The sequence below is a fragment of the Hyperolius riggenbachi genome, chromosome 7 (assembly GCF_040937935.1).
Source record: "Hyperolius riggenbachi isolate aHypRig1 chromosome 7, aHypRig1.pri, whole genome shotgun sequence".
NCBI lineage: Eukaryota > Metazoa > Chordata > Amphibia > Anura > Hyperoliidae > Hyperolius > Hyperolius riggenbachi.
In genome coordinates, this window is record NC_090652.1 from 188,197,260 (window position 1) to 188,224,681 (window position 27,422).

At 45.3% G+C, this 27,422-nt stretch overlaps 1 protein-coding gene across 2 annotated transcripts in view; it reads left to right on the forward strand.

Annotated features, from left to right (window-relative positions):
* The window catches only part of PIKFYVE (phosphoinositide kinase, FYVE-type zinc finger containing), a 921,889-nt gene that overhangs the window by 821,936 nt on the left and 72,531 nt on the right, over window positions 1–27,422 (forward strand). For both annotated transcript variants that reach the window (XM_068244945.1, XM_068244946.1), the window contains 2 exons: window positions 9,999–10,127; window positions 13,639–13,900. In XM_068244945.1, coding sequence (XP_068101046.1) covers window positions 9,999–10,127; window positions 13,639–13,900 — 391 coding nt within the window. The remainder of the gene's footprint in view (window positions 1–9,998; window positions 10,128–13,638; window positions 13,901–27,422) is intronic.

Here is a 27,422-nt window from a genome sequence, read left to right on the forward strand (position 1 = left end):
CCAAGCACCGTGCTTTGGGAACTGAAGTTATGGGAGTGTTATTAACATTTACAGTTACTTCAGGCAGAGAGATGGCCAGTAGAGGTGTAGCGGGCGGCGAACGGTTCCAGGCGAACATTGGGGGTTCGCGTTCGCCTGCGGCAGGCGAACTTTTCCGGAAGTTCGATTCGCCCCATAATGCACTATGAGGGTCAACTTTGACCCTCTGCATCACAGTCAGCAGGCACATTGTAGCCATTCAGGCTACAGCAAGCCCTGGAGCCCCACCCCCTCTTATATAAGGCATGGTCCAGCGGCCATTACACTCACTCGTGTGCCTGCTAGTGAGAGGAAAGGGACAGCTGCTGCAGACTTGTTCTTCTAGGGACAGATTACTTAGGTTCTTGGCTGCTTAGTTTGCTCCTGGCTGATTGTTATTGCTTTTATAGCACCCTAGCTCTTGTCAGAGCTCATCCTGTACTTTTTTTTTTTTTTTTACTGTGTGTCAAACTGACACTTTTGTTGCATGCACAGCCTTGCTAATTGATAGTGTGTGTGTGCCACTGCCAGCAGCCCAGCTCATTCAGTGACTGACTGCCTGTGTGTGTGACAGGGAGCTGCACATTGTACTACCCAGTACTGCATATACCCAGTACCTGTTGTGTTTACTTAACCCACCTCATCACTGCATATACCTAGCTTTGTGTTGAGTGAACCCAGCTCACTGCACTGCATATACCTACTACCTGTTGTGTTTACTTAACCCACCTCATCACTGCACATAACTACCTGTAGTGTTGAGTAAACCCAGCTCACTGCATATACCTACTACCTGTTGTGTTGAGTGAACCCAGCTCACTGCATATACCTACTACCTGTTGTGTTGAGTGAACCCAGCTCACTGCATATACCTACTACCTGTTGTGTTTACTTAACCCACCTCATCACTGCACATAACTACCTGTTGTGTTGAGTAAACCCAGCTCACTGCATACACCTACTACCTGTTGTGTTGAGTGAACCCAGCTCGCTGCATATACCTACTACCTGTTGTGTTGAGTGAACCCAGCTCACTGCATATACCTACTACCTGTTGTGTTGAGTGAACCCAGCTCACTGCATATACCTACTACCTGTTGTGTTGAGTGAACCCAGCTCACTGCATATACCTACTACCTGTTATGTTGAGTGAACCCAGCTCACTGCATATACCTACTACCTGTTGCGTTTACTTAACCCACCTCATCACTGCACATAACTACCTGTTGTGTTGAGTAAACCCAGCTCACTGCATATACCTAGCATCCCCCCGAGATGGACAAAATGGACAAACCAGGTAGAGGAAGAGGTAGAGGCAGACCCAGAGAAAGGCCACCAGGCACCGGCAGGTCTGTGCGAGGTGGTGTTGCTGTGATTTCGTGCGGACCTGGCCCAAAATACAGTGCTCAGAAGAAGGCACGTGCCATCACTTCCCAAAATCGTGAGGAGGTGTCTGAGGAAAGTGCAGCTGGCCAGGAGGATTATGATGACGATTATACGGATACCACATATGTTCCCGGTAGAGGAGATGACCAGGGGGACAGTTCAGAGGAGGAGTCAGAGAGGACTAGGAGGAGACGACTCCATGATAGAAGCAGAGGGAGCTTGTCCTCAGAAACAGCTGGGGGCAGTGTCTGGCGCCATGTATCGCCAGCTATGGCCAGACAGCCAACATGCCCTTCAATGTCAGCTGCTGATGCCACCGTAGCGCCATCAGCCCAGGGGGGCTCAGCGGTTTGGAAATTTTTTAACTTGTGTGTCTCAGATCGGAGCAAAGCCATCTGTTGTCTCTGCCAGCAAAAATTGAGCCGTGGAAAGGCCAACTGTCACGTAGGGACAAGTGCTTTACGAAGGCACCTGGAGAGAAGGCACAAACAGCTATGACAAGAACACCTGAGGAAAAGCAGCACCCCTCAAAAGACAAGCCGCGGAGAACAACCGCGGCAGCCGTCACAGGGGGCTTCTGCTGCTCCACGTTCCCATGGTATTGTTCGTGGCTGGGGGGAGGAAGAATGGATACACTTTTAAACAATTTAAAAATACAACCATCTAAACGTTCAACCAATTTAAAAATACAACCATCTAAACGTTCAACCAATTTAAAAATACAACCATCTAAACTTTCAAACTATTTAAAAATACAACCATCTAAACTTTCAAACAATTTAAAAATACAACCATCTATCATTTTCAAACGATTTAAAAAAGGGCAAAAAAACTTGCCCTCTGTAAAACATTCTTGGCAAATGCTTTCGACTTGGTTTGTCTTCCGCTGGCTCAAGGGTCCATCTGACCACAGATACCTGGTCTGCAAAGTACGGTCAGGGCAGCTACAGCATGGGTCACAGCAGGCTCCCACTTCGGGCCAGAATCCAACCTTCATTCCCCGCGGTGACAATGGCAGACTTTCCCTCCATAACGGATTCCCGTTAAAGGATTTAACCAGCTGAGCGGTCTGGACGAGCTCAGCTCGTCCAACACCGCCAGAGGCTGCCGCTCAGGCCCTGCTGGGCCGATTTTCACCAAATAAAAAGCAGCACACGCAGCCGGCACTTTGCCAGCCGCGTGTGCTGCCTGATCGCCGCTGCAGCGCGGCGATCCGCCGCGTGTAGCGGCGAAAGAGGGTCCCCCCAGCCGCCCGAGCCCAGCGTAGCCGGAACAAACAGTTCCGGCCAGCGCTAAGGGCTGGATCAGAGGCGGCTGACGTCAGGACGTCGGCTGACGTCCATGACGTCACTCCGCTCGTCGCCATGGCGACGAGGTAAGCGAAACACGGAAGGCCGCTTATTGCGGCCTTCCGTGTTACTTCTGGCCGCCGGAGGCGATCGGAAGAACGCCTCCGGAGCGCGCTCTAGTGGGCTTTCATGCAGCCAACTTTCAGTTGGCTGCATGAAATAGTTTTTTTTTTATTTAAAAAAAACCCTCCCGCAGCCACCCTGGCGATTTAATCAGAACGCCAGGGTGGTTAAAGTTGATTCATTACAATTAGGGCCGCAAAAGGTCCTCCTGAGTCCTGTATTGTTATTTTTGGTCACTACCTCGGGGCGGGCGTGCATGCCTGCCTGCCTCCCTCCTTGCCTGGATGTGTGGTGGTAGCCGTTGATCAGGCTCCAACTCCGGAACGCAATACAAGAGGGAGCTCGTCCTCAGAAACAGCTGGGGGCAGTGTCCGGCGCCATGTATTGCCCGCTATGGCCAGACAGCCAACATGCCCTTCAATGTCCGCTGCTGATGCCACCGTAGCGCCATCAGCCCAGGGGGGCTCAGCGGTTTGGAAAATTTTTAACGTGTGTGTCTCAGATCGGAGCAAAGCCATCTGTTGTCTCTGCCAGCAAAAATTGAGCCGTGGAAAGGCCAACTCTCACGTAGGGACAAGTGCCTTACGAAGGCACCTGGAGAGAAGGCACAAACAGCTATGGCAAGAACACCTGAGGAAAAGCAGCACCCCTCAAAAGACAAGCCGCGGAGAACAACCGCGGCAGCCGTCACAGGGGGCTTCTGCTGCTCCACGTTCCCATGGTATTGTTCGTGGCTGGGGGGAGGAAGAATGGATACACTTTTAAACAATTTAAAAATACAACCATCTAAACTTTCAACCATTTTAAAAATACAACCATCTAAACTTTCAAACAATTTAAAAATACAACCATCTATCATTTTCAAACGATTTAAAAAAAGGGCAAAAAAACTTGCCCTCCGTAAAACATTCTTGGCAAATGCTTTCGACTTGGTTTGTCTTCCGCTGGCTCATGGGTCCATCTGACCACAGATGCCTGGTCTGCAAAGCACGGTCAGGGCAGCTACAGCATGGGTCTCAGCAGGCTCCCACTTCGGGCCGGAATCCAACCTTCATTCCCCGCGGTGACAATGGCAGACTTGCCCTCCTTAACGGATTCCCGTTAAAGGATTTAAAGTTAATTCATTTCAAATACACAGCAGGGCCTCAAAAGTCCGCCTCCTGTATTGTTATTTTTGGTCACTACCTCAGGGCGGGCGTGCATGCCTGCCTGCTGCCCTCCTTGGATGTGTAGTGGTAGCCGTTTCTCAGGCTCCACACCGGATTCCATCCCTCATTCTCCGGCCATTACCCGGGGTCACAAATGGCAGACTTGCCCGCCTCCATATGATTCTCGTGAAAGGAATGTGGTGTCATCTTTGCCCGCCATAACTGGTTCTCGTTAAAAGATTTAAAGTACATTCATTTCAAATACACAGCAGGGCCTCGAAAGTCCTCCTCCTGTATTGTTATTTTTGGTCACTACCTCGGGGCGGGTGGGCGTGCATGCCTGCCCGCTGCCCTCCTTGGATGTGTAGTGGTAGCCGTTGCTCAGGCTCCACACCGGATTCAAACCCCTCATTCCCCGGCCATTACCCGGGGTCACAATGGCAGACTTGACCGCCTCCACAGGATTCTCATTGTAGCGGAACTGAACAAGTACACAGCAAGTAGAAAATGTAATTTAAAAACAAAACGTAAGCTTTTTAACAATGCCATGGAAAGTTGAGAAGGAAGTCACACATTACCTGACATCACTGAGTGAGGAAGAGCAATCTCGCCATGTTGCGCCGTAGTCCAGCATGGCCGTCACTACACAAACAGCTGTTTGCGGTGCGTTACACAGTGAGTTTGGTGTGTCAGTGTGAAGCAGAACTCTAATTACACTCCCTGATTGATGTATACACATGCAAGATGTTTGAAAGCACGTTAGGCCTGCAATTTAGCATTCAATGTGATTTCTGCCCTTAAAACGCTGCTTTGCGTCACATCCAGATTTTTCCCCGGGACTTTTGGCATGTATCCCACTTCGCCATGCCCCCCTCCAGGTGTTAAACCCCTTGAAACATCTTTTCCATCACTTTTGTGGCCAGCAAATTTTTTTCTATTTTTCAAAGTTCGCCTCCCCATTGAAGTCTATTGCGGTTCGCGAACTTTTCCGCGAACCGAACCTTCCGCCGAAGTTCGCGAACCCGGTTCGCGAACCGAAAATCGGAGGTTCGCGACATCTCTAATGGCCAGAGACGGTGGAAAAATTATTAGTTCTGTTTTACTCATATTAAGTTTTAGGAAGCGAGAGGACATGAAGAAGGATATAGCAGACAAGCAGTCAGGAACACGTTTGAGGAGGGAGTTAAGGTCTGGGTCCGAGAGGTACAGTTGCGTATCGTCTGCATACAGGTGGTATTGGAACCCAAATGAGTTGATTAAGTCACCAAGACCGTGCATGTAGATGGAAAAGAGGAGGGGACCAAGGACAGAGCCTTGAGGAACCCCGACAGACAAAGCATGAGGAGAAGAGATCTGATCTGAGTAGGAGACTGTGAAGGACCTTCCAGAGAGGTAGGAAGATAACCATGTGAGAGCAAGGCCCTTTATTCCTGCATTTGAAAGTATTTGTAAGAGTAAGGTGTGGTCGACCGTATCGAATGCTGATGACAGATCAAGAAGGATGAGTACGGAAAATTGACCTTTGGATTTAGCTGTAGGAAGGTCACTGGCCACTTTGGTAAGGGCCATTTCCGAGGAGTGGTTGGAGCGAAAGCCAGACTGGAACTGATCAAGTAGGGAGTTAGCTGATAAATAATGGCTTAATTCTGCATGTATGTGGCGTTCAATTAGTTTGGATGCAAATAGGAGAAGTGAGACTGGGCGGTAGTTGGCGAGTGTGGTAGGATCTAGAAATGGTTTTTTAAGTAGTGGTGTCACAACAGCCTTTTTGAATGGCGACGGAAAGATGCCAGTGGAGAGGGACAGGTTAAATAGCGATGTTAGTGCAGGCATGAGAGATGATAGTTTCGGAATGAAATGGGAGGGAACAGGATCCAAAGAACAAGTGGTTAGATTAGCTTTGGATATTATAGAGGAGAGAGAATGTTCAGAGAGTATAGAGAAGGCAGTTAGAGAGCAGTCAATGAGAGGTGTGGAGGTGGGATTTGAGGGCTGCTTGGAGAATTCACTTCTGATCTTGTCAATTTTATCAGTGAAGTATGTTGCAAATTCTTCAGCTTATAAGCAAGATGAAGGAGGAGGAGGGGGGGGGATGGAGAACGGAGTTGAAGGAGCTGAACAAGCGTTTTGGATTGTGTACTTGGGCGGATATTAGGGAGGAAAGATAGGACTGGTATAGGGTATGCAGTGATTGGTATTACAAATGTGCAGCTGTCACACACACCGGTACCGTGAACAGGTGCAGTGACTGGTATATAACACTGCTTGCGGTCACGGAGGTAGGTAGGTGCACTGAACAGGTAGGTATGCAGTGATTGGTATTACAAATGTGCAGCTGTCACACACACAGGTACCGTCAACAGGTGCAGTGATACTGCGTGCGCTCACGGAGGTAGATAGGTGCACTGAACATGTGGGTATGCAGTGATTGGTATTACAAATGAGCAGCTGTCACACACACAGATAGTCACTGAATGTGCTGGGCCTGGCAGTGGCACAGTAGGAATTACCAAGGGGCCAAGGTCCCACCAGTAGCTGCGACTGACTGACAGGGCTGTATATGCAACACAAGTCTCTGTGGGACACACACACAAAAAAATAGATCACAAGAACAACATTAGCTCTCAAAAGAGCTGTTGAGGATGAGGAGTGCTTTTTAGCAATAAGATCAGCAAGAAGGAGCAACCTAACAAGCCTAACACAAGAGCCTAAATAAGCTTTCCCTAAGTCAGCAGCCAGGTTCTCTCCCTTCTCTAATTACTGCAGTCACACGAGTGAGTGAAATGGCTGACGCTGCCTGCGTTTTATAAGGGGGGGGCTCCAGGAGGGAGTGTAGCCTGATTGGCTACCCTGTGCCTGCTGACTGTGATGTAGAGGGTCAAAGTTGACCCTAATGATGTAGTTTAGGGGGCGGGTCAAACTTGAATATAGTTCGCAGTTCACTGCAAACGCAAACCACTGAAGTTCGCGGGGCGAACCGTTCGGGCCATCTCTAATGAGCGGAGAACTTACAAAAAATATCCATTCTCCACTCTAGTGGAAACACAGCCTTACCTAGAGGTGGAGCTCTGCACATGCAGAGGGCATGGAATTTGCGGCAATAGGAGCTCATACACGGCAGCATCTGCTGCGGTCTGGAGCACTCAGGTGGTGTGGAGCGATCTGCACAGGCGCAGTAATTCTGCGCCTGCGCAGAAGGCTCCAAGCCACATGAGCACGATCACGAGCAGGGCGCCAGCTGCAAGCAGAGCTGCAGCCAGGGAAATATCGACTGCCAGGGGGCTGGAGGAAGCCTAGGGTAAGTAGATTTTTTTTGTATTATTATTCCTCCTCGCATCTGTCCTTAAAGAGGAGCTGTTAGGTATAAGGTCTCAGAGAAAATAAACACATATATCAGTAGCTAAAGATTGGCTGTACTTACATTACATATGCATTTCATTGTCCACGTTTGGATTTCACAGAATTTGTATATAGTATATGCAGAGATAGATGCTCCTGACAGCTCATGGCAGGCTCCATGTTTTTCTGTCAAATGTGTCGTCATGTCCTGCCTGCTTCCTGATCACAGATAAGCTCGTACTTGAACAACACAGTGTGCAGTGAATATTAATGAGCCATGTGGCTAGGAACAATAGCTGACTCCTGCAGTGTACTCTGCCCGGAGATTTATCAGTGCTACGCGCTGGACTGATTACAAGCTGCTGTAACGTCTCATTAGCAGCCGAGGGGAGGGCCCCAGAATGCTTTGCAGTTTAGTGTGCGGCTTGCGTCCTTATGGGTCTATAACAGCTTTGCTGATAAGCTCACATCAAAGGTAACTGAGATTTTTATCTTCACTAATGGCTTTTGGGCTTCCTTCTAAACTGTTTAACACAGGAGAATAGAGGTTTAAATTAGCTTCTGCAGCCTGACAGTTACTCTTTAAAGCGGAACTGTAGATGGGATTAACTGTTGCACTTACCTGGGGCTTCTGCAAGCCCCCAGCAGCAGTCCGGTCCTCCACGAGCCTCCATTCTCTCTCCGCTGCTCCGTTCCGTTCCTCGACTTGTAAGTCAAGGCCAGCGCAGCCCTGCCAAGCGTATCCTTTCTACGCTTTCCTGTCTGCAATAGCACTATTGCGGACTGGAACGCGAATAAAGGATAGACGTGGCCAGAGCCGCGCAGGTGCAGTGGCCCGGCGGTGAAACCGAAAGCAGCTTGTGGTGGGAGAACGGAGGCTTGTGGAGGACTGGCGCGGGACAGGAGGGCTGCTGGGGGCTTGCAGAAGCCCTAGGTAAGTGAAACAGCTTGTTTTAATCCTATCTACAGTTCCGCTTTAAGGCTGTCTATGAGCCATGCCTACTTATCTGCACACAAGATTTCCACCTGCAGCATTCTCTAGCACTTGGCTAACACTAGCATAGGATTGCTTTCTGGTATTTACCTGCATAAATGATGCTCTATTACCCTGGACATAACAACATAATCCTGAAAACACTGGTCTGCACCAATGTGGATGGATACTACAGACGAATCCCATGGCATGCTCGGTCCCCAGCACCTAAGAGGAACAAATGTGCATACGGCTTGCTTTAATTGCCCACTCCATCAGGTGAGACACCTGTCCATGCAGCCCACGCCCGACTTTTATTTCCTACTGTAAGCACTGTCTTTTTTTTTGTTATTTTCTCCTGTATATAGATAGGCACATTCAGTAGTGGCCAAATGCCCAACACTTCTGGAACAATGTCATTTGAATAGATTAGGTCAAAATGGACATTTAACCATAATGCACTGTACTATGTTTGATGAAAACCAAACGCAACATATCCATACATATCCATACAAACACGTCATATCGACTGTCAAGCTCAAGTAGTGGAGGGTAAAGATTTGTGCTTTTTTTGCAGCCACATACACTGGGCTACTTACAGTCACTGTGTTGGCCTTGAACTCCTTTGTATACCAAAGTATTAAAGTCAGGTATCCCTTTGCACACTTGCATGGAAATTTTCATGCAAATGCTTTCACAGAAATCAATCATCCAGGAACCACTGCTATCCCTACAAGTTAAAAGCTGGGGTCTTGGTACACAAATATATTTTCTTTCGTAGTCACATACACCGCTCAGAGGTACCCCAGTATTCGTATGTGTCCTAACTCTGGCCTTGTAACATGCATAGTGCATACATGCAAAAATTTATCAAATAAATTTTTGCAATAAGTTTGATGCAATGAATGTTTGTATGTTTGCATTATGCATGTTACAGGGCCAGAGATAGGACACATACAGATATGTACCAAGATCCAAGCTTTTAACTTAACTGTAGGGATAGCAGTGGTTCCTGGATGATTGATTTCTGTGAAAGCATTTGAATGGGAGTGTGCGAAGGGTTAACTTACTTTGATATTTTGTTGGCCACATCCCCTTTAGCACTTCCCACATAACTTATTTAAATGTCCTAACTTGAGGCTAAGTGCCTGGATCTATTTGTTTTTTCTTATACCAAAGTATTGTACAGTAAAATATCTACATCCTACAATGTAGCCAAACTCCTACTCTACATCCTACAATGTAGCCAAACTCATAATCCATCCATGCACCGTCCCAGTTGCTGCCTCGGTACCATAATTGCGCGTGCCCTTAGGGCTGTATCATTTCAGTTACAGTGTAAGGGCCTGTACACACTGCTGCGCTTGCGCTGCGCTTTTCAAATTGCATGCGCTTTTTAATCGCAAGGCCTTTTGAAAAATAATGAAAATCGTGAAGACCTGTACACACTGCTGCGATGCGCTTTTCCTATTCTCATGAAGGCTTGCGATTTAAAAATCACATGCGATTTTAAAAGCGCAGCAGTGTGTACAGGCCTAATCAAACTTATAACAGTTAAGCCTCGCCCCAAACTAAACCTCCAGCGCATTGCAGGCTACGGTATTGCCAAATTGTGACAGCAATGTATCTTGTAATGCAGTTAACTTTTTAACATTCAAATTAGTTATTTGATTTTCTCTGCTAGAACTTTCTATATTTTTTTCTTTTTCCATGCTTTTTCAGAAACCAACAGCACTTGCTAAGATTCTAGGTGTGTACAGAATTGGGTATAAGAATTCACAAAACAACACAGAGAAGAAGCTGGATCTGCTCGTCATGGAAAATCTTTTTTATGGCAGAAAAATGGCACAGGTGAGATTAACTACCTGCGGACCGCCACAGTATAAATCTACGTCGGGCAGGGGGCGCTGCAGTTCTGACTGGACGTAAGCTCTACGTCCCATTCACCGTGCGTCTCCGCCCGTCTCCGCCGCTGTCGCCGCTCGGTCTCCGCAGAAATGTGCTGCCCTGCCGCCTCTATGACAGCAGAGCACTGTGAGCCGGGCAGGAGCCGTTTTCATTGGCTTCTGGCCCTGTCATTCATGTAAGCCGTTCCCATTGGCTTACATGGAGTGACAGGGTCAGGAGCCAATGAAAGCGGCTCCTGACTGGCACACAGCGCTCTGCCTTCATACCGACGGCAGAGAGAGCAGCCTGCGGCGGGGAGAGAGAACCGTGACCGGCGGGAGTGGCGGATTTTAGCGGCGATTTGTCGGGAAGCGGCGGTTTACTGGACCAGCAGCCTCTGGTCCTTAAAGAGAATCTGTATTCCCAAAATGAAGTATAAACAAACATCCCTGCCTGTTTGGGGTCATCTCCTAGCCCCCTCTGTAATATTTTCGCTGCTCTCCGCTGCAATAAAGAGGGTAAAAAAACAGTTTTATAAACTGTTTTGTAAACAGAAAAGATGGCCACCAAAACAGGAAGTACATCAGCAGAGCAGTGAACTCAGTTAATACACAGTGAGTACACAGAGAATTCAGTGGGTTACACATTGCATTCAGTCTCCAGAGGTTATGTGCAAGTTTTGAAAGAGCTCTGTGTCAATAAAGCATGACAAGCTGTGTCTTTAGAGCCTGGAGTCTTGGCTCTGCACTCTTGTCAGCCTAACAGGCAGCTTCCTCCTCAGCCAGCTATTATTTGTTCAGTTTACACAGGCGACAAATCCAACAGGGGAAAGATAAGTTGATTTATTACAGAGACTGTGCAAGTAGAAAGTGCTGCAGTAAGCCAGAGCACAATGGAACAGCCTTAGGAACTTGTAGGATAGGTGAAATACTGCTAAAAAATTTGTCACAGAGTCTCTTTAAGGGGGCAGAGGGTGCTGGTCCTGAAGTGGTTAAAGTTTCGATCACTGTTTATTTGTGATAATATTTAGGCCTCCTAGGTCCTACTATTTTTGCAATGTACATTTTGTATATGGTTTACAAATCTCAAAAAATAAAAATAATAATAATTATAATTCATATACATGGCCTGCATATTTGGTTCTACATTAAAGTGAAAATAAAGTCAAATGGACACAACAGTCTTGATTTTAGGGTTAGGGTAGAGTCGGCAGTAAAAATGGGCTTCTTTCTTAAGTTTTACTCCAATATAAATAGCATGTATAGTGCAATAATCCATCGCACATTAAATCCAGAGCTAATCTATAATGAAAAATGTGTACCCGAGGCATGACGTGACATGATGAGATAAACATGTGTAGGTACAGTGCAAACATTTTAATAACCACACTGTTTTACTTGTTTTATTTTGCTGCCTGAAAGAGTTAATTTTTAGGCATGGAAGTGACAGCTTTTGCCTTGGTACCTTGTGGGGAATGTAGTAAACCTCTGATAAGCAGATTGCAGCCATAAAAGTTTTCCTGGCAGAATGCAACTTCTGAGAGCAGAGGGAGATTTAAAAAAAGGTCAGTAGTTCATGTATTTTAACACTGGGACACTTAAAGAGGAACTCCAGTGAAAATAATGTAATAAAAAAAGTGCTTCATTTTTACAATAATTATGTATAAATGATTTAGTCAGTGTTTGCCCATTGTAAAATCTTTTAAATCCCTGATTTACATTTTGACATTTATTACACGGTGACATTTTTACTGTTGGCAGGTGATGTAGCTGCTGCATGTTTTTTTGGCAGTTGAAAACAGCTGTAAACAGCTATTTCCCATAATGCAGCAAGGTTCCCAGACAGGAAACTGGCAGGAGTACGTACTCAAGAGTTTCTTGTGGGGGGGTTTCACCACAATATCAGTCATACAGCGCCCCTTGATGGTCTGTTTGTGAAAAGGAATAGATTTCTCATGTAAAAGGGTGTATCAGCTACTGATTGGGATAAAGTTCAATTCTTGGTCGGAGTTTCTCTTTAATAGACTGCCACTGAGCAGAGGCGACAAAACATTCAATCTACTTTGTAAATATTTAAAGCGGAACTGAAGAGTATTTTAAAACAAACTGTTTCACTTACCTGGGGCTTCTGCAAGCCCCCAGCAGCCATCCTGTCCTGTGCCAGTTCTCCACGAGCCTCTATTTTCCCGCAGCCGCTTCATTTCGTTCCTCGACTTGTAAGTCGAGGCCTGCGCAGCCCTGCTAAGCGTATCATATCTACGCATTCACGTCTGCAATAGTGCTATTGCGGACTGGAACGCGATAAAGGATACGCATGGCCAGAGCCGCGCAGGCGCAGTGGGCCGGCGGTGATACCGAAAATAGCTGACAGTGGGAGAACGGAGGATGGCGGAGGACTGGCGCGGGACAGGATGGCTGCTGGGGGCTTGCAGAAGCCCAAGGTAAGTGATACAGTTTGTTTTAAAATTAACTTCTGTTCCGCTTTAAATATAAAAAAAAGTAAGTCATTTTTAGGAGTGGGAGAATAAATACAATTGTTTATCTCATTAGTCTATTTTCACCTCTGGTTCACTTTAATGACCAGAAAGCGACAGATGAGCCTCCGTGTTTACAAGGCTTTAGTTTTGAAAGAATGAGGAATCCAATGCTTTGTAATTATTTAACGGGAACCTGAAGCGAGAAGTATATGCGGGCTGCTATATTATTTCCTTTTAAACAGTACAAGTTTCCTGGAAGCCCTTCTGATCTATTTGGCTGCAGTAGTGTCTGAATCGCACCAGAAACAAGCATGCAACTAATCCTGTCAGATTTGACAAAAATGTCAGAAACACCTGATCTGCTGCATGCTTGTGCAGGGTAAATGACTAAAATTATTAGAGGCAGAGGATCAGAAGGACAGCCAAGCAACTGGTATTTCTTAAAAGGAAATAAATATGGCAACCTCCATACCCCTCTCACTTCAGGAGTCATTTAAGACAGTTTGTATTGGTTGCTGGATTCAGTGACCAGAATTCACCAAGTGAGGCGGCAGTTCCCCACACTGCAAAGTGAGTTGGCTTTGACATTTCCATGCATTGCTGTGGGCAGAGCCTTTAGTTATCTGGTTACATTTGTTAGTAGTGAGCAGACTGAATGTTCTTTATGGCTAAACTGGCTACAAATTATACAATCTTCATAGCACAGTCTTGTACAGTGTACAGTCTTACCACATCTATTTAGTACAAAAGGTAGTAAATATACTTTGAGAAGATTGTTTAGTTTGGGTGTCAAAGAAGAGGCAACACTGAACAGAATTATACAATCAAGACTGTATGATGTGTGGTTATCTTAGCTCTTTTGTGAAATTTTGATAGAGATAACCTACTCAACGCTGTTCAGTCAAGGAAACATAAACAAAAATACTTTATTTAATACAAACTTGTATACATACTGTATTTTAAATGAGATCAAATTTTTCTTATATTTGTCCTTAAAAGGTTTTTGATCTAAAGGGTTCCTTGAGGAACCGAAATGTAAAGACAGACACTGGAAAGGAAAGTTGTGATGTTGTACTTCTGGATGAAAATTTGCTGAAAATGGTTAGGGACAATCCCTTATACATCCGATCACACTGCAAGACTGTCCTTCGTGCTTCCATACACAGTGATTCCCACTTCTTATCTAGCCATCTCATTATTGACTACTCTCTGTTAGTAGGACGTGATGACACTACAGATGAGCTTGTTGTTGGAATCATTGGTGAGTAAAAACGTTCATATTGTGTGCCTTGTTTAGTTTAAAGTGAGAGCTGTTAAATTAATCTTGTGTGTTGGGATTGTCTTATTTGTATTTTTTAATATTTCAGTGTAAGAGGCTACTGGTAGCTGCTGATTAAAGTAACTTCAATGTTTATTGAGAGTGAAAGCAGCGCACCACTATTTTAAAAGTTTCCTTGCAGATTACAATATTGCCTTCTTAAAGTAAATGGTAAGCGAAAAGTTTAGTGGCCAATTACTCACCTGGGGCTTCTTCCAGCCCTCTGAAGTCTTCCGGGTAGCTTTCCATCATTCTGCATTGCTCCGTTCCCCAGGTACCCCCCTCTGTAAGCTGGGCGAGTCCCTGGTCACTGTATATGCATAGTGCTGGCTGTTATAAATCACCTTTTTCTCCGGCACCAGCCAACTCATCAGCGAGAGTTGCACACACGCCTCATCACAGCAAGCAGGAGATAGACTTTCTCAGTCGTCTTCAAAGTACAAGTTGTTTATTCAGGAAACAGATATACTGATACAGTTCATCATATCCTAGCCAAGCAAATCCTCATGTTGCGTTACAGCTGCGTGATTACCTTCCTGCTGAAGATAATCAGGTCCTCCTTATGTAGATACTACGTTACATCTAGACTAACTATGTACAGCATACATTATATCAGATTACATAAAGAGAGGAAATTATTAGGTGTTCCAGTCAGCAGATGGAGAGCATGAAAGTAGGAATCAGAGTGCGCTCCGTTGGCCCCTCCGGCCCTTTAATACTGACTAGGAAAGAGTTAAATGTGACCTCATCTTAGCCATCCCCCCAGACCCGACTATTGGCTTCGACCCCTCGTGGTGTCATAATACCCACCTACTCGATTAATATTCAATGCCACCTTTCACTTACTTACAAGCATGTGATATTTTGTAAATATGGCCTATGTTGATTGTTCTCGTAGTCCATTTGTCTGGGGCAGTGTAGGCCTGTGGCCTTCCTTCAGGAACATGTTCTCAGTATCTGCTTGTATCATCTGCTTCAAGCAGACACTGAGATGCTTCTGCCTGCATCACGAGAAACTCTATTTTAAAGGTGTACTCTGCGAACAAGCCTTTTACCTAAACCTCAGGCCAAATAACTGAGGCCTTACTCCCCACCATTTACTGGTGGTTTGAACAATCCTCCTACAACCCGGCCTCTGCACTAGAGGCGGAGATTGTAGGTTCACCGCTAGCTTTAGTTAGCTTACCCTTTAGGGGACCCAAAGCCTGCACAAATCTTACTCTGCCCATGATTACCACAGTCCAAATATGGGAAGAAGCTGGACAATTCACCTCCGATAAGGGCCAATGGTCACCAGTTACTCCATTATGGAACAATGCTAAGCTTATTCAATTCTTAACCATTCCTGATCCGTCCATTTGGGCTAATAAAGGCATAACAAAACTTAGGGACATAGTGGATGGTAATGAGATCAAGCAATTCAATATGCTTAAAGGGAAGGTTCAGGGAGGGTGGGAAAAAAATAAAAATCAATTTCCACTTACCTGGGGCTTCCTCCAGCCCGTGGCAGGCAGGAGATGCCCTCGCCGCCGCTCCGCAGGCTCCCGGTGGTCTCCGGTGGCCGACCCGACCTGGCCAGGCCGGCTGCCAGGTCGGGCTCTTTGCGCTCCAAGGCCCGGAACTTCTGCGTCCCACGCCGGCGCGCTGACGTCATCGGACGTCCTCCGGGCTCTACTGCGCATGCGCAGTAGTTCTGCGCCTGCGCAGTAGAGCCCGGAGGACGTCCGATGACGTCAGAGCGCCGGTGTGCGACGCAGAAGTTCCGGGCCTTGGAGCGCAGAAGAGCCCGACCTGGCAGCCGGCCTGGTCGGGTCGGCCACCGGAGACCACCGGGAGCCTGTCTGCGGAGCGGCGGCGATGGCACCTCCTGCCTGCCACGGGCTGGAGGAAGCCCCAGGTAAGTGGAAATTGATTTTTATTTTTTACCCACCCTCCCTAAACCTTCCATTTAAACAACAATTTTCACTCCCTAACTCAATGTACTTTCGGTACCTCCAAATCAGGCACGCATTCCATGCTCAATTTGCTTCTCCAACACTGATCATGCAGTCTCACCCTATTGAAGATATCTTATCACACACTAACCAAACAGGTCTTATCTCTCTTATCTATAACACCCTCATCAATACTAATAACTCCTGTAAAGCCAAACCATACATGCTGTGGAAGAGAGAGTTGCCAGACCTTACTGACGCTGAATGGAATGACTCGGTATCGGTGTTCATTTCCACCCCAATAGCAGCTCGACATAAACTATCAGCGCTAAAATTTTTATACCAAGCATACCTTACCCCATATAAATTGTCCAAAATTGCCCCTGACAATCAGGACAGCTGTTGGAGATGCAAAGAGTCCAATGCCAACTTTATACACATTTTCTGGTCCTGCCCCAAGATTAAGCACTACTGGGACAATGTCCACGCCCTACTTTTTGAAATAGTCAGTCCAGCTATCCCTTCCACACCCAAAAGTATTTTGCTCAATATATTCGGTATTAAAGTTCTCTCGGAAAAAAAACTATTGCTTGCCAGAATATTGCTATTCTATGCCAGAAGACAAATTGCTCTTTGTTGGAAGTCCGCTAATCCTCCTACTCTAGAAGCTTTAACCCAATCTATTAACGGTGATTTGCCTATTTATAAAGGGATATACGTTAACAGAGGCCCACAAAAGAAATTTTATAAGATCTGGACCAAATGGCTATCCAAATTTAAGCTGGACTTATAAATTTTCTTAAATATATATGTGATGCAATGCTGTAACTCTGACTGCTAATACCTGTTACATAGTTACATAGTTATTTTGGTTGAAAAAAGACATACGTCCATCGAGTTCAACCAGTATAAAGTACAACACCAGCCTGCTCCCTCACATATCCCTGTTGATCCAGAGGAAGGCGAAAAAACCTTTACAAGGCATGGTCCAATTAGCCCCTAAAGGGAAAAATTCCTTCCCGACTCCAGATGGCAATCAGATAAAATCCCTGGATCAACATCATTAGGCATTACCTAGTAATTGTAGCAATGGATGTCTTTCAACGCAAGGAAAGCATCTAAGCCCCCTTTAAATGCAGGTATAGAGTTTGCCATAACGACTTCCTGTGGCAATGCATTCCACATCTTAATCACTCTTACTGTAAAGAACCCTTTCCTAAATAAATGGTTAAAACGTTTTTCCTCCATGCGCAGATCATGTCCTCTAGTCCTTTGAGAAGGCCTAGGGACAAAAAGCTCATCCGCCAAGGTATTATATTGCCCTCTGATGTATTTATACATGTTAATTAGATCCCCTCTAAGGCGTCTTTTCTCTAGACTAAATAAACCCAGTTTATCTAACCTTTCTCGATAAGTGAGACCTTCCATCCCACGCATCAATTTTGTTGCTCGTCTCTGCACCTGCTCTAAAACTGCAATATCTTTTTTGTAATGTGGTGCCCAGAACTGAATTCCAAATTCCAGATGTGGCCTTACTAGAGAGTTAAACAGGGGCAATATTATGCTAGCATCTCGAGTTTTTATTTCCCTTTTAATGCATCCCAAAATTTTGTTAGCTTTAGCTGCAGCTGCTTGCCATTGAGTACGATTATTTAACTTGTTGTCAATGAGTACTCCTAAGTCCTTCTCCAAGTTTGATGTCCCCAACTGTATCCCATTTATTTTGTATGGTGCTAGACCATTAGTACGTCCAAAATGCATGACCTTACATTTGTCAACATTGAATTTCATCTGCCATGTATGTGCCCATATAGCCATCCTATCCAGATCCTGTTGCAATATGACACTATCTTCCTGAGAGTTGATGATTCTGCACAATTTTGTATCATCTGCAAAAATAGCAACATTGCTCACTACTGCATCTACTAGGTCATTAATAAATAAATTGAAGAGCACTGGACCCAGAACAGACCCCTGTGGGACCCCACTGCTAACAGTCTCCCATTTTGAGTACGATCCATTGACCACAACTCTTTGTTTTCTGTCCATTAGCCAGTTCCCTATCCATGAACACAGACTCTTCCCCAGTCCTTGCATCCTCAACTTTTGCACCAGACTTTTGTGGGGAACAGTGTCGAAGGCCTTTGCAAAGTCCAAGTATATCACATCTACAGCATTCCCAATATCCATATTAGCATTCACTACCTCATAAAAGCTGAGCATGTTAGTCAAACAGGACCTGTCTTTAGTAAACCCATGTTGATGCTGAGAAATAAGATTATTTTCTACTATGAAGTCATGTATAGTATCTCTTAGTAACCCCTCAAATAGTTTGCATACAACTGATGTTAAACTTACAGGTCTATAATTTCCTGGATCAGATTTTTTGCCCTTCTTAAATAATGGGAAAACGTGGGCTGTACGCCAATCCACTGGGACTCTGCCAGTTGCAAGAGAGTCACAAAAGATAAGATAAAGGGGTTTATCTATAACTGAACTTAATTCCCTTAGGACCCGAGGATGCATGCCATCCGGGCCAGGTGCCTTGTCTATTTTTAATTTATTTAGTCTTGCCTTCACTTCTTCCTGCGTTAAGTATTTAATATTACAGTTAGAAGATTGAGACTCTTCTGCCTCTGTAGTTTGCAACAGTGCTGTTTCTTTTGTGAAGACAGAAGCAGAGAAAGCATTTAATAACTCTGCCTTACCTTGGTCATCCACCATTGAGTTCCCATCCTTATCCTTTAGGAGTCCTATACAGTCAAACTTTCTTTTTTTAGAGTTAATGTATTTGTAAAACTTTTTTGGGTTAGATTTGATATCCTTAGCGATTTGTTTTTCAGCTTCAATCTTTGCCTGCCTAATTTCTTTTTTACAATTTTTATTGCACTCCATATAATTGCTTAGTGCAGCCTCGGTCCCCTCCTGTTTTAAGACCTTATAGGCATTCTTTTTCCTCTTCATTTTATCTTTAACCTTTCTATTCATCCATAGAGGCCTTTTTTTTATTCCTAGACATTTTGTTTTCATATGGGATATACATACTACAGTATTGATTGAGTATAATTTTAAAAGCTTGCCATTTCCCTTCAGTGTCTTCCCCTTGTAGTACATTATCCCAGTTCACCAAACTTAGTGCCTGCCTAATTTGAGTGAACTTTGCTTTTCTAAAATTCATAGTTTTAGTGGTCCCGCTGCCCCGTGGCCTATAAGTCACCAGATCAAACGTTATCATGTTGTGATCACTATTTCCCAAATGTTCTTGAACCTGCACATTTGATACATTATCTGGTCTATTAGAAATGATCAGATCCAGTAACGCATGCCCCCTAGTTGGTTCAGTTACCATTTGAGTCAAGTAATTGTCCTGTAGTGCTGCCAGAAATCTGCTGCTTTTACCAGAATGGGTAGCCTCAATACTCCAGTCAATGTCTGGAAAGTTGAAGTCGCCCATAATTATGACCTCATTTTTACCTGCAGCTTTTTCAATCTGCTGTAGTAATCGCAGTTCTGCAGCTTCATTAATAAGAGGTGGCCTGTAGCATACCCCAATAAGCAATTGGCAACTTTTATTTCCACCATGAATATTTACCCAAACAGACTCAACATCTTCGCAATCTTCCTCCATCTCATCGTTGAGGACAGCTGTAAGAGAATTCTTAACAAAGAGACAAACCCCTCCACCTTTTTTCCCTGTTCTATCCCTCCTAAACACATTGTATCCTTTTAAATTAGCTATCCAGTCATGGCTTTCATCCATCCATGTCTCGGTTATTCCCACAATGTCATAGCCTTTGTCATTCAGAATGAACTCTAGTTCGTCTATTTTATTTGCAAGGCTCCGAGCATTGGTTACCATGCACTTTATATTTTTACCACCACATTTACCAATTTTGTTTACATGAAATTGGCTACTTGAATTTTTACCAACCTCCTTAATCTTTACACTGTCCCCACCCCCCTCTCCACCCTCCATAATGATAGGTGCCCACTGTCTTTTTACCTCATCTTGTCTACGTATTGAGACTTTATCCTCCCGCCTCCCCCCAGATCCTAGTTTAAAATCTCCTCCAACCGTTTAGCCATCTTCTCCCCCAATGCAGCTGCACCCTCCCCATTAAGGTGCAGCCCATCCCTGCTGTAGAACCTGTAGCCGACTGCAAAGTCTGCCCAGTTCTCCAGGAACCCAAACCCTTCCTTCCTACACCAATTTCTCAGCCACTTATTTAACTCCCTAAGCTCCCTCTGTCTCTCAGATGTAGCACGTGGCACTGGCAGTATTTCAGAAAACACCACCTTGGAGGTCCTTGCTTTAAGTTTATCTCCAAGTACCTGAAAATCCTTTTTGAGGACCTTCCATCTCCCACTAACTTTGTCATTGGTGCCAATGTGTACCATGACAGCCGGGTCTTCCCCAGCCCCACCCAGTAATCTGTCAATTCTTGTGGATGATATACTTACCTCGACTGGAACTGAGTATGGAGGGGGGTGGGATAGGGTGGGGGTAGGGTTGTTATTGTTGTTAATTGTACTGTCTTATATTTTGAAAATAAAAATTATTTTTCAAAAAAAAAAATAACTGAGGCCTACTTAAATTATAACAATCCCCCCTAAAATGGCTTAATCCGCAGATCCCTGCTTCTGAACCCAACAGTACCTGGTTTATTTTCTTTATGTTTCACTTTTCGATGTTCGTGCTCACACAACTTCTCTGCTCTAGGCGGTTATCCCTGGAAGAGAGGGCAAGACCTCTTGGTCTTCCTGTAACCAGGCTCTCTGGGGATGCCCTACTTCTAAGTCCCTCTATACCACATTCTCAGCATTTGCGTCACTTGCGTATCACTCACAACCTTGCATGATCACAGAAAAGTGAAACTCGTTTGTCTGTTACACAACGGAGCAGTGCCAGGTGCCTTCTAAAAGAGCGCCTTTATACAATCCGCTCCATCCCAGGTACTACTACACCTATACCCGTAACCCTGTATGTCCCTTAATTTGGAAATATTGGTTCATGAGATTGTTTATGAGGCACCAATTTCTTGACCAGGTTAATTTGTTTTGCGTAATTTACCATACAACCTCACCTGGATAATGATGCCCAAGGTTGTCCTCCCCATCCTGATGACCAGTGGGTGTAGGAAGAAATTTTGAACTGCAGAGGCCCAGTCCGAGTGTCCCTGGAACATCGCCGGAAACCTTTTCCACCAGGTCAGATTGGAACTCACCTGCTTATTTTTGTGTTCTACCTCGTTAAGATCACCTGGATCATGGTGAAATCTTACCTCTAACTTAGTGTTCTGTTTGTTTAACCGTTGTAACAAAGTGTGGTCGTCTTGGGTCAAAACCTGTTCCCCTTTGTCCCATGTCGTGTTATCTTTCAGGATGGGAACTTCACGTGAAACTTTGAACTTTAGAGTTCTCTTAACAATTTGAAAAATAACGTCATCAAACTTGGATGACTTGATCCATATGGGATCTCCGCTCACACAATATGTTCCCCTTGAAAGATCCACCTTATCGGAACAATTATGAAAATGTACAATAAATGTGTCATTAGACCTCATGTTTAAAAAACAAACCTTTCCTTCAGCCACCGGAACTATTGGTTTGGCTTCAGGGCGGATGTTTTGAATGGTAGCCTCGCATTCTGTGTTATTGAGCCAGCAGGCTTCTTCACTAAATTTGACTTGCCCCGGCAAACACAGGTACCTCTGTGAAAATTGCCCGCATGTAACGATTGGTCATGCAGATCGTGGTCGTGACTGGAACTAGACTGGCAGATCCACGATCTCTGCATGGCAATCGTTTTGGTTTAACAAACTGGAAGATCACAATAGAAATACTGTTGTCTGCACAACAGAGTAGAATATAAATGTGTTTTATTACAATAATGCAAGTGTACAAATGCAGATCACCATACACATACAATATACAATCAAACAACGCGTGGTGCAACACAAATACCAGAACCCTGACTATCTATCTATCTATACAAATATATACAGCAACCCACACAATATGAGAATATATACAATATATACAGACACGTCTCAACACAATCAGCACACAGAAGAATCGTCAGACTAGCAAGGATCAAATACCAGGAAATCAGAATGGATCAGAAGTACAGAATCAGAAGACAAGAGATTAGTCGAACAAGCAGGAGTCAAAATACCAGGAGCTCAGGATACAGGACAGATGGCCAGAGTCACAACACTGCAGGAACAAGACACAATGACCTAGCAATGTGCTGCTAGGAAGTCCGGCCTTAAATATGCAGCACATTGCTCAGGTGACTGACCAGAGTCTTTCACAGTTCCATCTGCTGGTGAGCCGAGGAATTGCACTGCTCTCAGCAATATGAGCGCCACCTGCTGGTAGACAGCTGAAGTCCACCTCAAGTTCCTAGTGCTGCCACCAGCAGGATGACACAGATCATTACACCGCATGAGGACAACTCTACTTGTTTCACCTCCCCGTCTAGCACCAAAAAAGGTTGACCTCTCAGGTCATGGTGTAAGACATGTGTTGAGGTGGGAACTAAGGAAGTGACGGTGCCTAAAGAAATATTGCACCCTTTCCATTTGTTCACCCAAACCTCTCGAAGCTTCCATGCAAAAGATCCTTCTCCAGGAAAATCGATATACCTCCCCTTGTCCAATCTCAGTTGTACAGGATCTTTTAGCATCTCCCTGACAAAATATGTCCCCAACTGTCCTGATTGGACCTCTTCACCCCCTTATGTCCTGAGGTACAATGTGTACCTGAGGTCGGGAAGACTGTACTCTCTGCAATCTTTCAATTAAGAGTACCTCTTCACTTACCCAACTAGCATGAGGATAAGTGTCTGCCTATGGACTGTGTAATATCGTCCCCTGTTGTGACCCGTGTAGTGAGAATGGGGTTCCCTGTGTTGGCTTTCCCTCCCCCGGGATCGCTCTCCCCACCCTCTTTGTCACCTGGAAATGTGGCTTGATCTCGATTTTTACTTCTTGTTTCGAGAACCACAAACCCTCGGCTTTCCAGCCTTTACGTGTGTATAGTTGTTTCAGAGACACTCTCTGTTGGTAGTTCCAGAGTGTGATGTTGTCCCCTGCGTCTCTCCTGTAGGAGAATTGACGCCTCCTGCTCGTTCCTCTCCAATCTGGAACCATCTCACTCCGGATAACCAAGACAAGGTACCCTTGAATCACACACTCCACCTTTTGCATGTACCCATTGTACTGCAATGTACCTTTCAACAAAACTTTGGATCGGTGCATCGATTCTGGGAGTGTGACATTCAATAGCAGATTTACACTGCCGTTCAATTCAAACTTCCAGCACACCTGACCCTTCAGACCTTTCACCAACATGGTGCCATGAAATTTGTTTGCCCGTGGCACTTGTGATCTATTCCTCCTTCTCTGCTTGGACCCCACGTGCCAATCAGAAGGAAGTGGAAGAGGATCAGTACCTTTGTCTCCAAACATTAACATGCTTGGGCCTTGTGTTCTCATTAACCCCTTATTATTCATGAGAATGTCCTCTCTTCGTTCTCCTAGGACGAAATGGCAGCCTAGGATCACCATCAGCACGGTACTCTTCATTATAAACGCACCTCCTTGGGAAAGAAAAACATTAGCAATTTGCATTATGCTTTGCTCCGTCAGTTTTTTTAGTCTCTTTCCGATCTCCGAAATCTCGTTTTTTTAGTCTCTTTCTAATCTCAGGAATCTCGCTGTTCTCCAACTCGGATTGGCATCGTGAGCCTTTTGCTTATCCGACTGACATCTCTGTCTCGGCTGCCAGCACCACAGCTCTCTTGCTTCCATATTGCCAAACTCCTGAAATCGAAATACAAACAAATCAATTCTTATTAATGATTTGGGATTCGCCCTGCGGCTTGTACTCTGTACACTTTAGCTTGATCAATATATGCCATAATTGATCTCGTTGCTTTATGGTTCTCATGAACTCTGTTTACTCTAAGTACTATCCTCAGTACTTACCTGTGTAAAATATGCTTCCGCGGCCTTCACCTTTGGAAGCTCTCACCTCATTGCAAGCTCTCCCCCCCCACATCCCCCCTTCTGTACATACACGGCCGTCGTATGCACAGAGTACGGATGCCACACACCTGTTGCTGCTTTGCAGGTGAGCCTGCAATGCTCTTGCTCATTTTCGCATTTACTTACCTAGAACCTCATTGCAATACCAGCTCTGCTAGAAGTCCTGTGTGTTGTACCCTCTGACCAATGTTTGCCGTGCTACTACCCCCAGACTACAAAAAAAATGGCTGCCTCCCTGTAGGAAGGAGCACTTTGCACTTAAACTACACAGGGTGCAGGGCTAAGCATTCAAGCATCATATGCCTGTATGCAGATCCCTGAATGCCCACTTGGTATGTAGTCAAATGGCAAACCTGTACTGATACACGGTCACTCTGTAAATGGCAATTTCTTCATCTTTATAATTTCCCCATGAACTGCTGCCAGTCCTTGTTCTTTGTGCTACACTTGGTAGGAGCTGGAAAAGAATTTGACCAATCAGTGGACGAGAAAACGCACAAACAGCCCCAGCCCAGCACTGACCTCTTCGTCAAGCTCTGGCCCTGTCCACGACAAAACCCGGAAAAAACGTTACCGTTCTGCACCCGCGGCGACGGATACCTGGATTGGTAAACTCCCTTTTTTTTTTCCCCCAACTCCAGCACCCCCTGATGCACTGTCCCCCCTTTTATTCTCTTGGGAACTCATGCTGCACCACCCGTTAAGGTGCCTCACTTAAAGGAATAATCCCATACGCAACCCAGTACAGATACTTCCCTGATCTGCGCTGTGCTTGCAAATCACTCCCTGGGAAATATCTGACTTCTACGTGTCTCCATGCCCCTAGCTGGGAAACACTTCCCATCCATGACCATGCTAGTCTTACAGCAACTGCTTGGTGCACATATTCTGGCATTCCTTTCCCTGGACCCAGGCTCTGGGGAAATACTCCGGGATCCGAGATACTCAGTAGAGTGTCTCATTATCTCTACTATCCCTTCCTCTCAGCTGCTCTGCCCGTTGCTGTGCGCACAGCCTGACGTGACGTGGATCCCCCAGCTCCTCCTCCCCCCCCCCTGCCATGACATGTGGGGGCCATGACTCGTGGGGGCGGGGGCGGGCCCTCCCCCTCCCCAATGCCGCCATTTTGAGTCCTGGACTGCCAGCTAAGATGGCTGCTATACAATCTCCCATAGCAACCTCTTAATTCTTTACACATTAGGAGAAAAAACAATATCAAACAGAACAAACATTTTATGCCTAGTTACATATAGCATATTTACACATTTCAGAAGATAAGCATTCCGCTACATATACTCTTGAATACCTGCGTGGAAAACTTAGAAAGACCCCGTCCCAGCTGTAATCCTAAATGCTAAATACATTAGTATCACTCAGTGACGTGCGAATCTTTCTCTACAAAACCATTTTTGATAGAGAAAAACACAGGACAGAGCCCAATACAGTAGCACCTCTCCCACTATCTCAGCTGTGCCTTTAGACTGCTACATACCTTCAAACAGCTAACAAGTGCTATAAACCCTACAAACTGCTAAAAACACACAGCTTAGACACACTGCCTGCAACCTGGACTGTTTTTCTCTCTCGCTTTCCTCTCCCCCCCCCCTGCCATCACTGTAAACTGCAGCCCCCCTGCTGCGGGGGCACACTACACACACATCTGAACTGAAACCCAGCTGGCATCACTCCCAGCTCTCCTAACCCTTTGCGTAGACAGTATCAGACCTTCTCTGAGAAACGAAAGCTAGAGAGAAAGAAAAAAAACAAAAAACACCCAGCAGATAACACAGTTAACATCTGTCCAGCGAAAGGAAACATGCCCGTGAACAGACAAACATATACACACCCACTATGTAAGCCGTAACATGCAACACAGGAACATTAAATCATAAGAAATCCTCACCCGCACATTAAAGCACATAAACTCTGAAGACAGCACTATGTACGCTGTACACTGGAGCTGCAACCCACCTTACCCCCCCTTCCTACCACTCATGGGAGGGGGAGGAAGTACGCAGCCTCCAACCTAACATAACAGCTGCACATAACACAGAATACATTATCAACTCCTTGTACAACTCCAAATACAATAAAGATAATGCAATATAACAACTTAAACCATACTTGCCTGGACCCGTACTTCTATTCGCTTGCCAATTCGATCAGCCTGTAGCAAATTTCCCACGGATCGCTATGGACTCTCTCCTTGAAGCTGCTGAGTATCTTCACTTCACTTCACTTTGCTTCGCTCAGCGGATCATCCCCTGCGGCATTTGCTGGGCCGTGCCTGGGATAGCTTCTGATCCTGTTTAGGCATGCAACTGCGTGTACAGCGCAGTTGAAATTCAAAGTCCAAGAGATCCGCCGCTGATTACCTCGAACTGCAGCCCATGTGCTGGCTCATGCAGCCTCCCACACACCACTTATCCTCTCGATAAACCTGTCTGCGTCTGTCTTCTCTGCTTGTTTCGCTGTGGAATTTCTCGATAGACTGAATACTATCTATGGCCCGGCCCTTTTCTGTCTTGTCTTGTCTGCTAGACAGCACTGGGTTCACGGCACCACTGTTATAAATCACCTTTTTCTCCGGCACCAGCCAACTCATCAGCGAGAGTTGCACACACGACTCATCACAGCAAGCAGGAGATAGACTTTCTCAGTCGTCTTCAAAGTACAAGTTGTTTATTCAGGAAACAGATATACAGATACAGTTCATCATATCCTAGCCAAGCAAATCCTCATGTCGCGTTACAGCTACGTGATTACCTTCCTGCTGAAGATAATCAGGTCCTCCTTATGTAGATACTACGTTACATCTAGACTAACTATGTACAGCATACATTATATCAGATTATATAAAGAGAGGAAATTATTAGGTGTTCCAGTCAGCAGATAGAGAGCATGAAAGTAGGAATCAGAGTGCGCTCCGTTGGCCCCTCCGGCCCTTTAATACTGACTAGGAAAGAGTTAAATGTGACCTCATCTTAGCCATCCCCCCAGACCCGACTATTGGCTTCGACCCCTTGTGGTGTCATAATACCCACCTACTCGATTAATATTCAATGCCACCTTTCACTTACTTACAAGAATGTGATATTTTGTAAATATGGCCTATGTTGATTGTTCTTGTAGTCCATTTGTCTGGGGCAGTGTAGGCCTGTGGCCTTCCTTCAGGAACATGTTCTCAGTATCTGCTTGTATCATCTGCTTCAAGCAGACACTGAGATGCTTCTGCCTGCATCACGAGAAACTCTATTTTAAAGGTGTACTCTGCGAACAAGCCTTTTACCTAAACCTCAGGCCAAATAACTGAGGCCTACTTAAATTATAACACTGGCTATGTACCTCCGCAGTTGTGCTCCGGTGGCCAGGAGCATTCTGTGTATGCTCAATAGCAATTTTTACTTTCTGCACAAGCACAGAAAGCTCCAGGCCATGGGAGCACAACACTGAGCTACACATGCAGCAATTGAAGGGGGT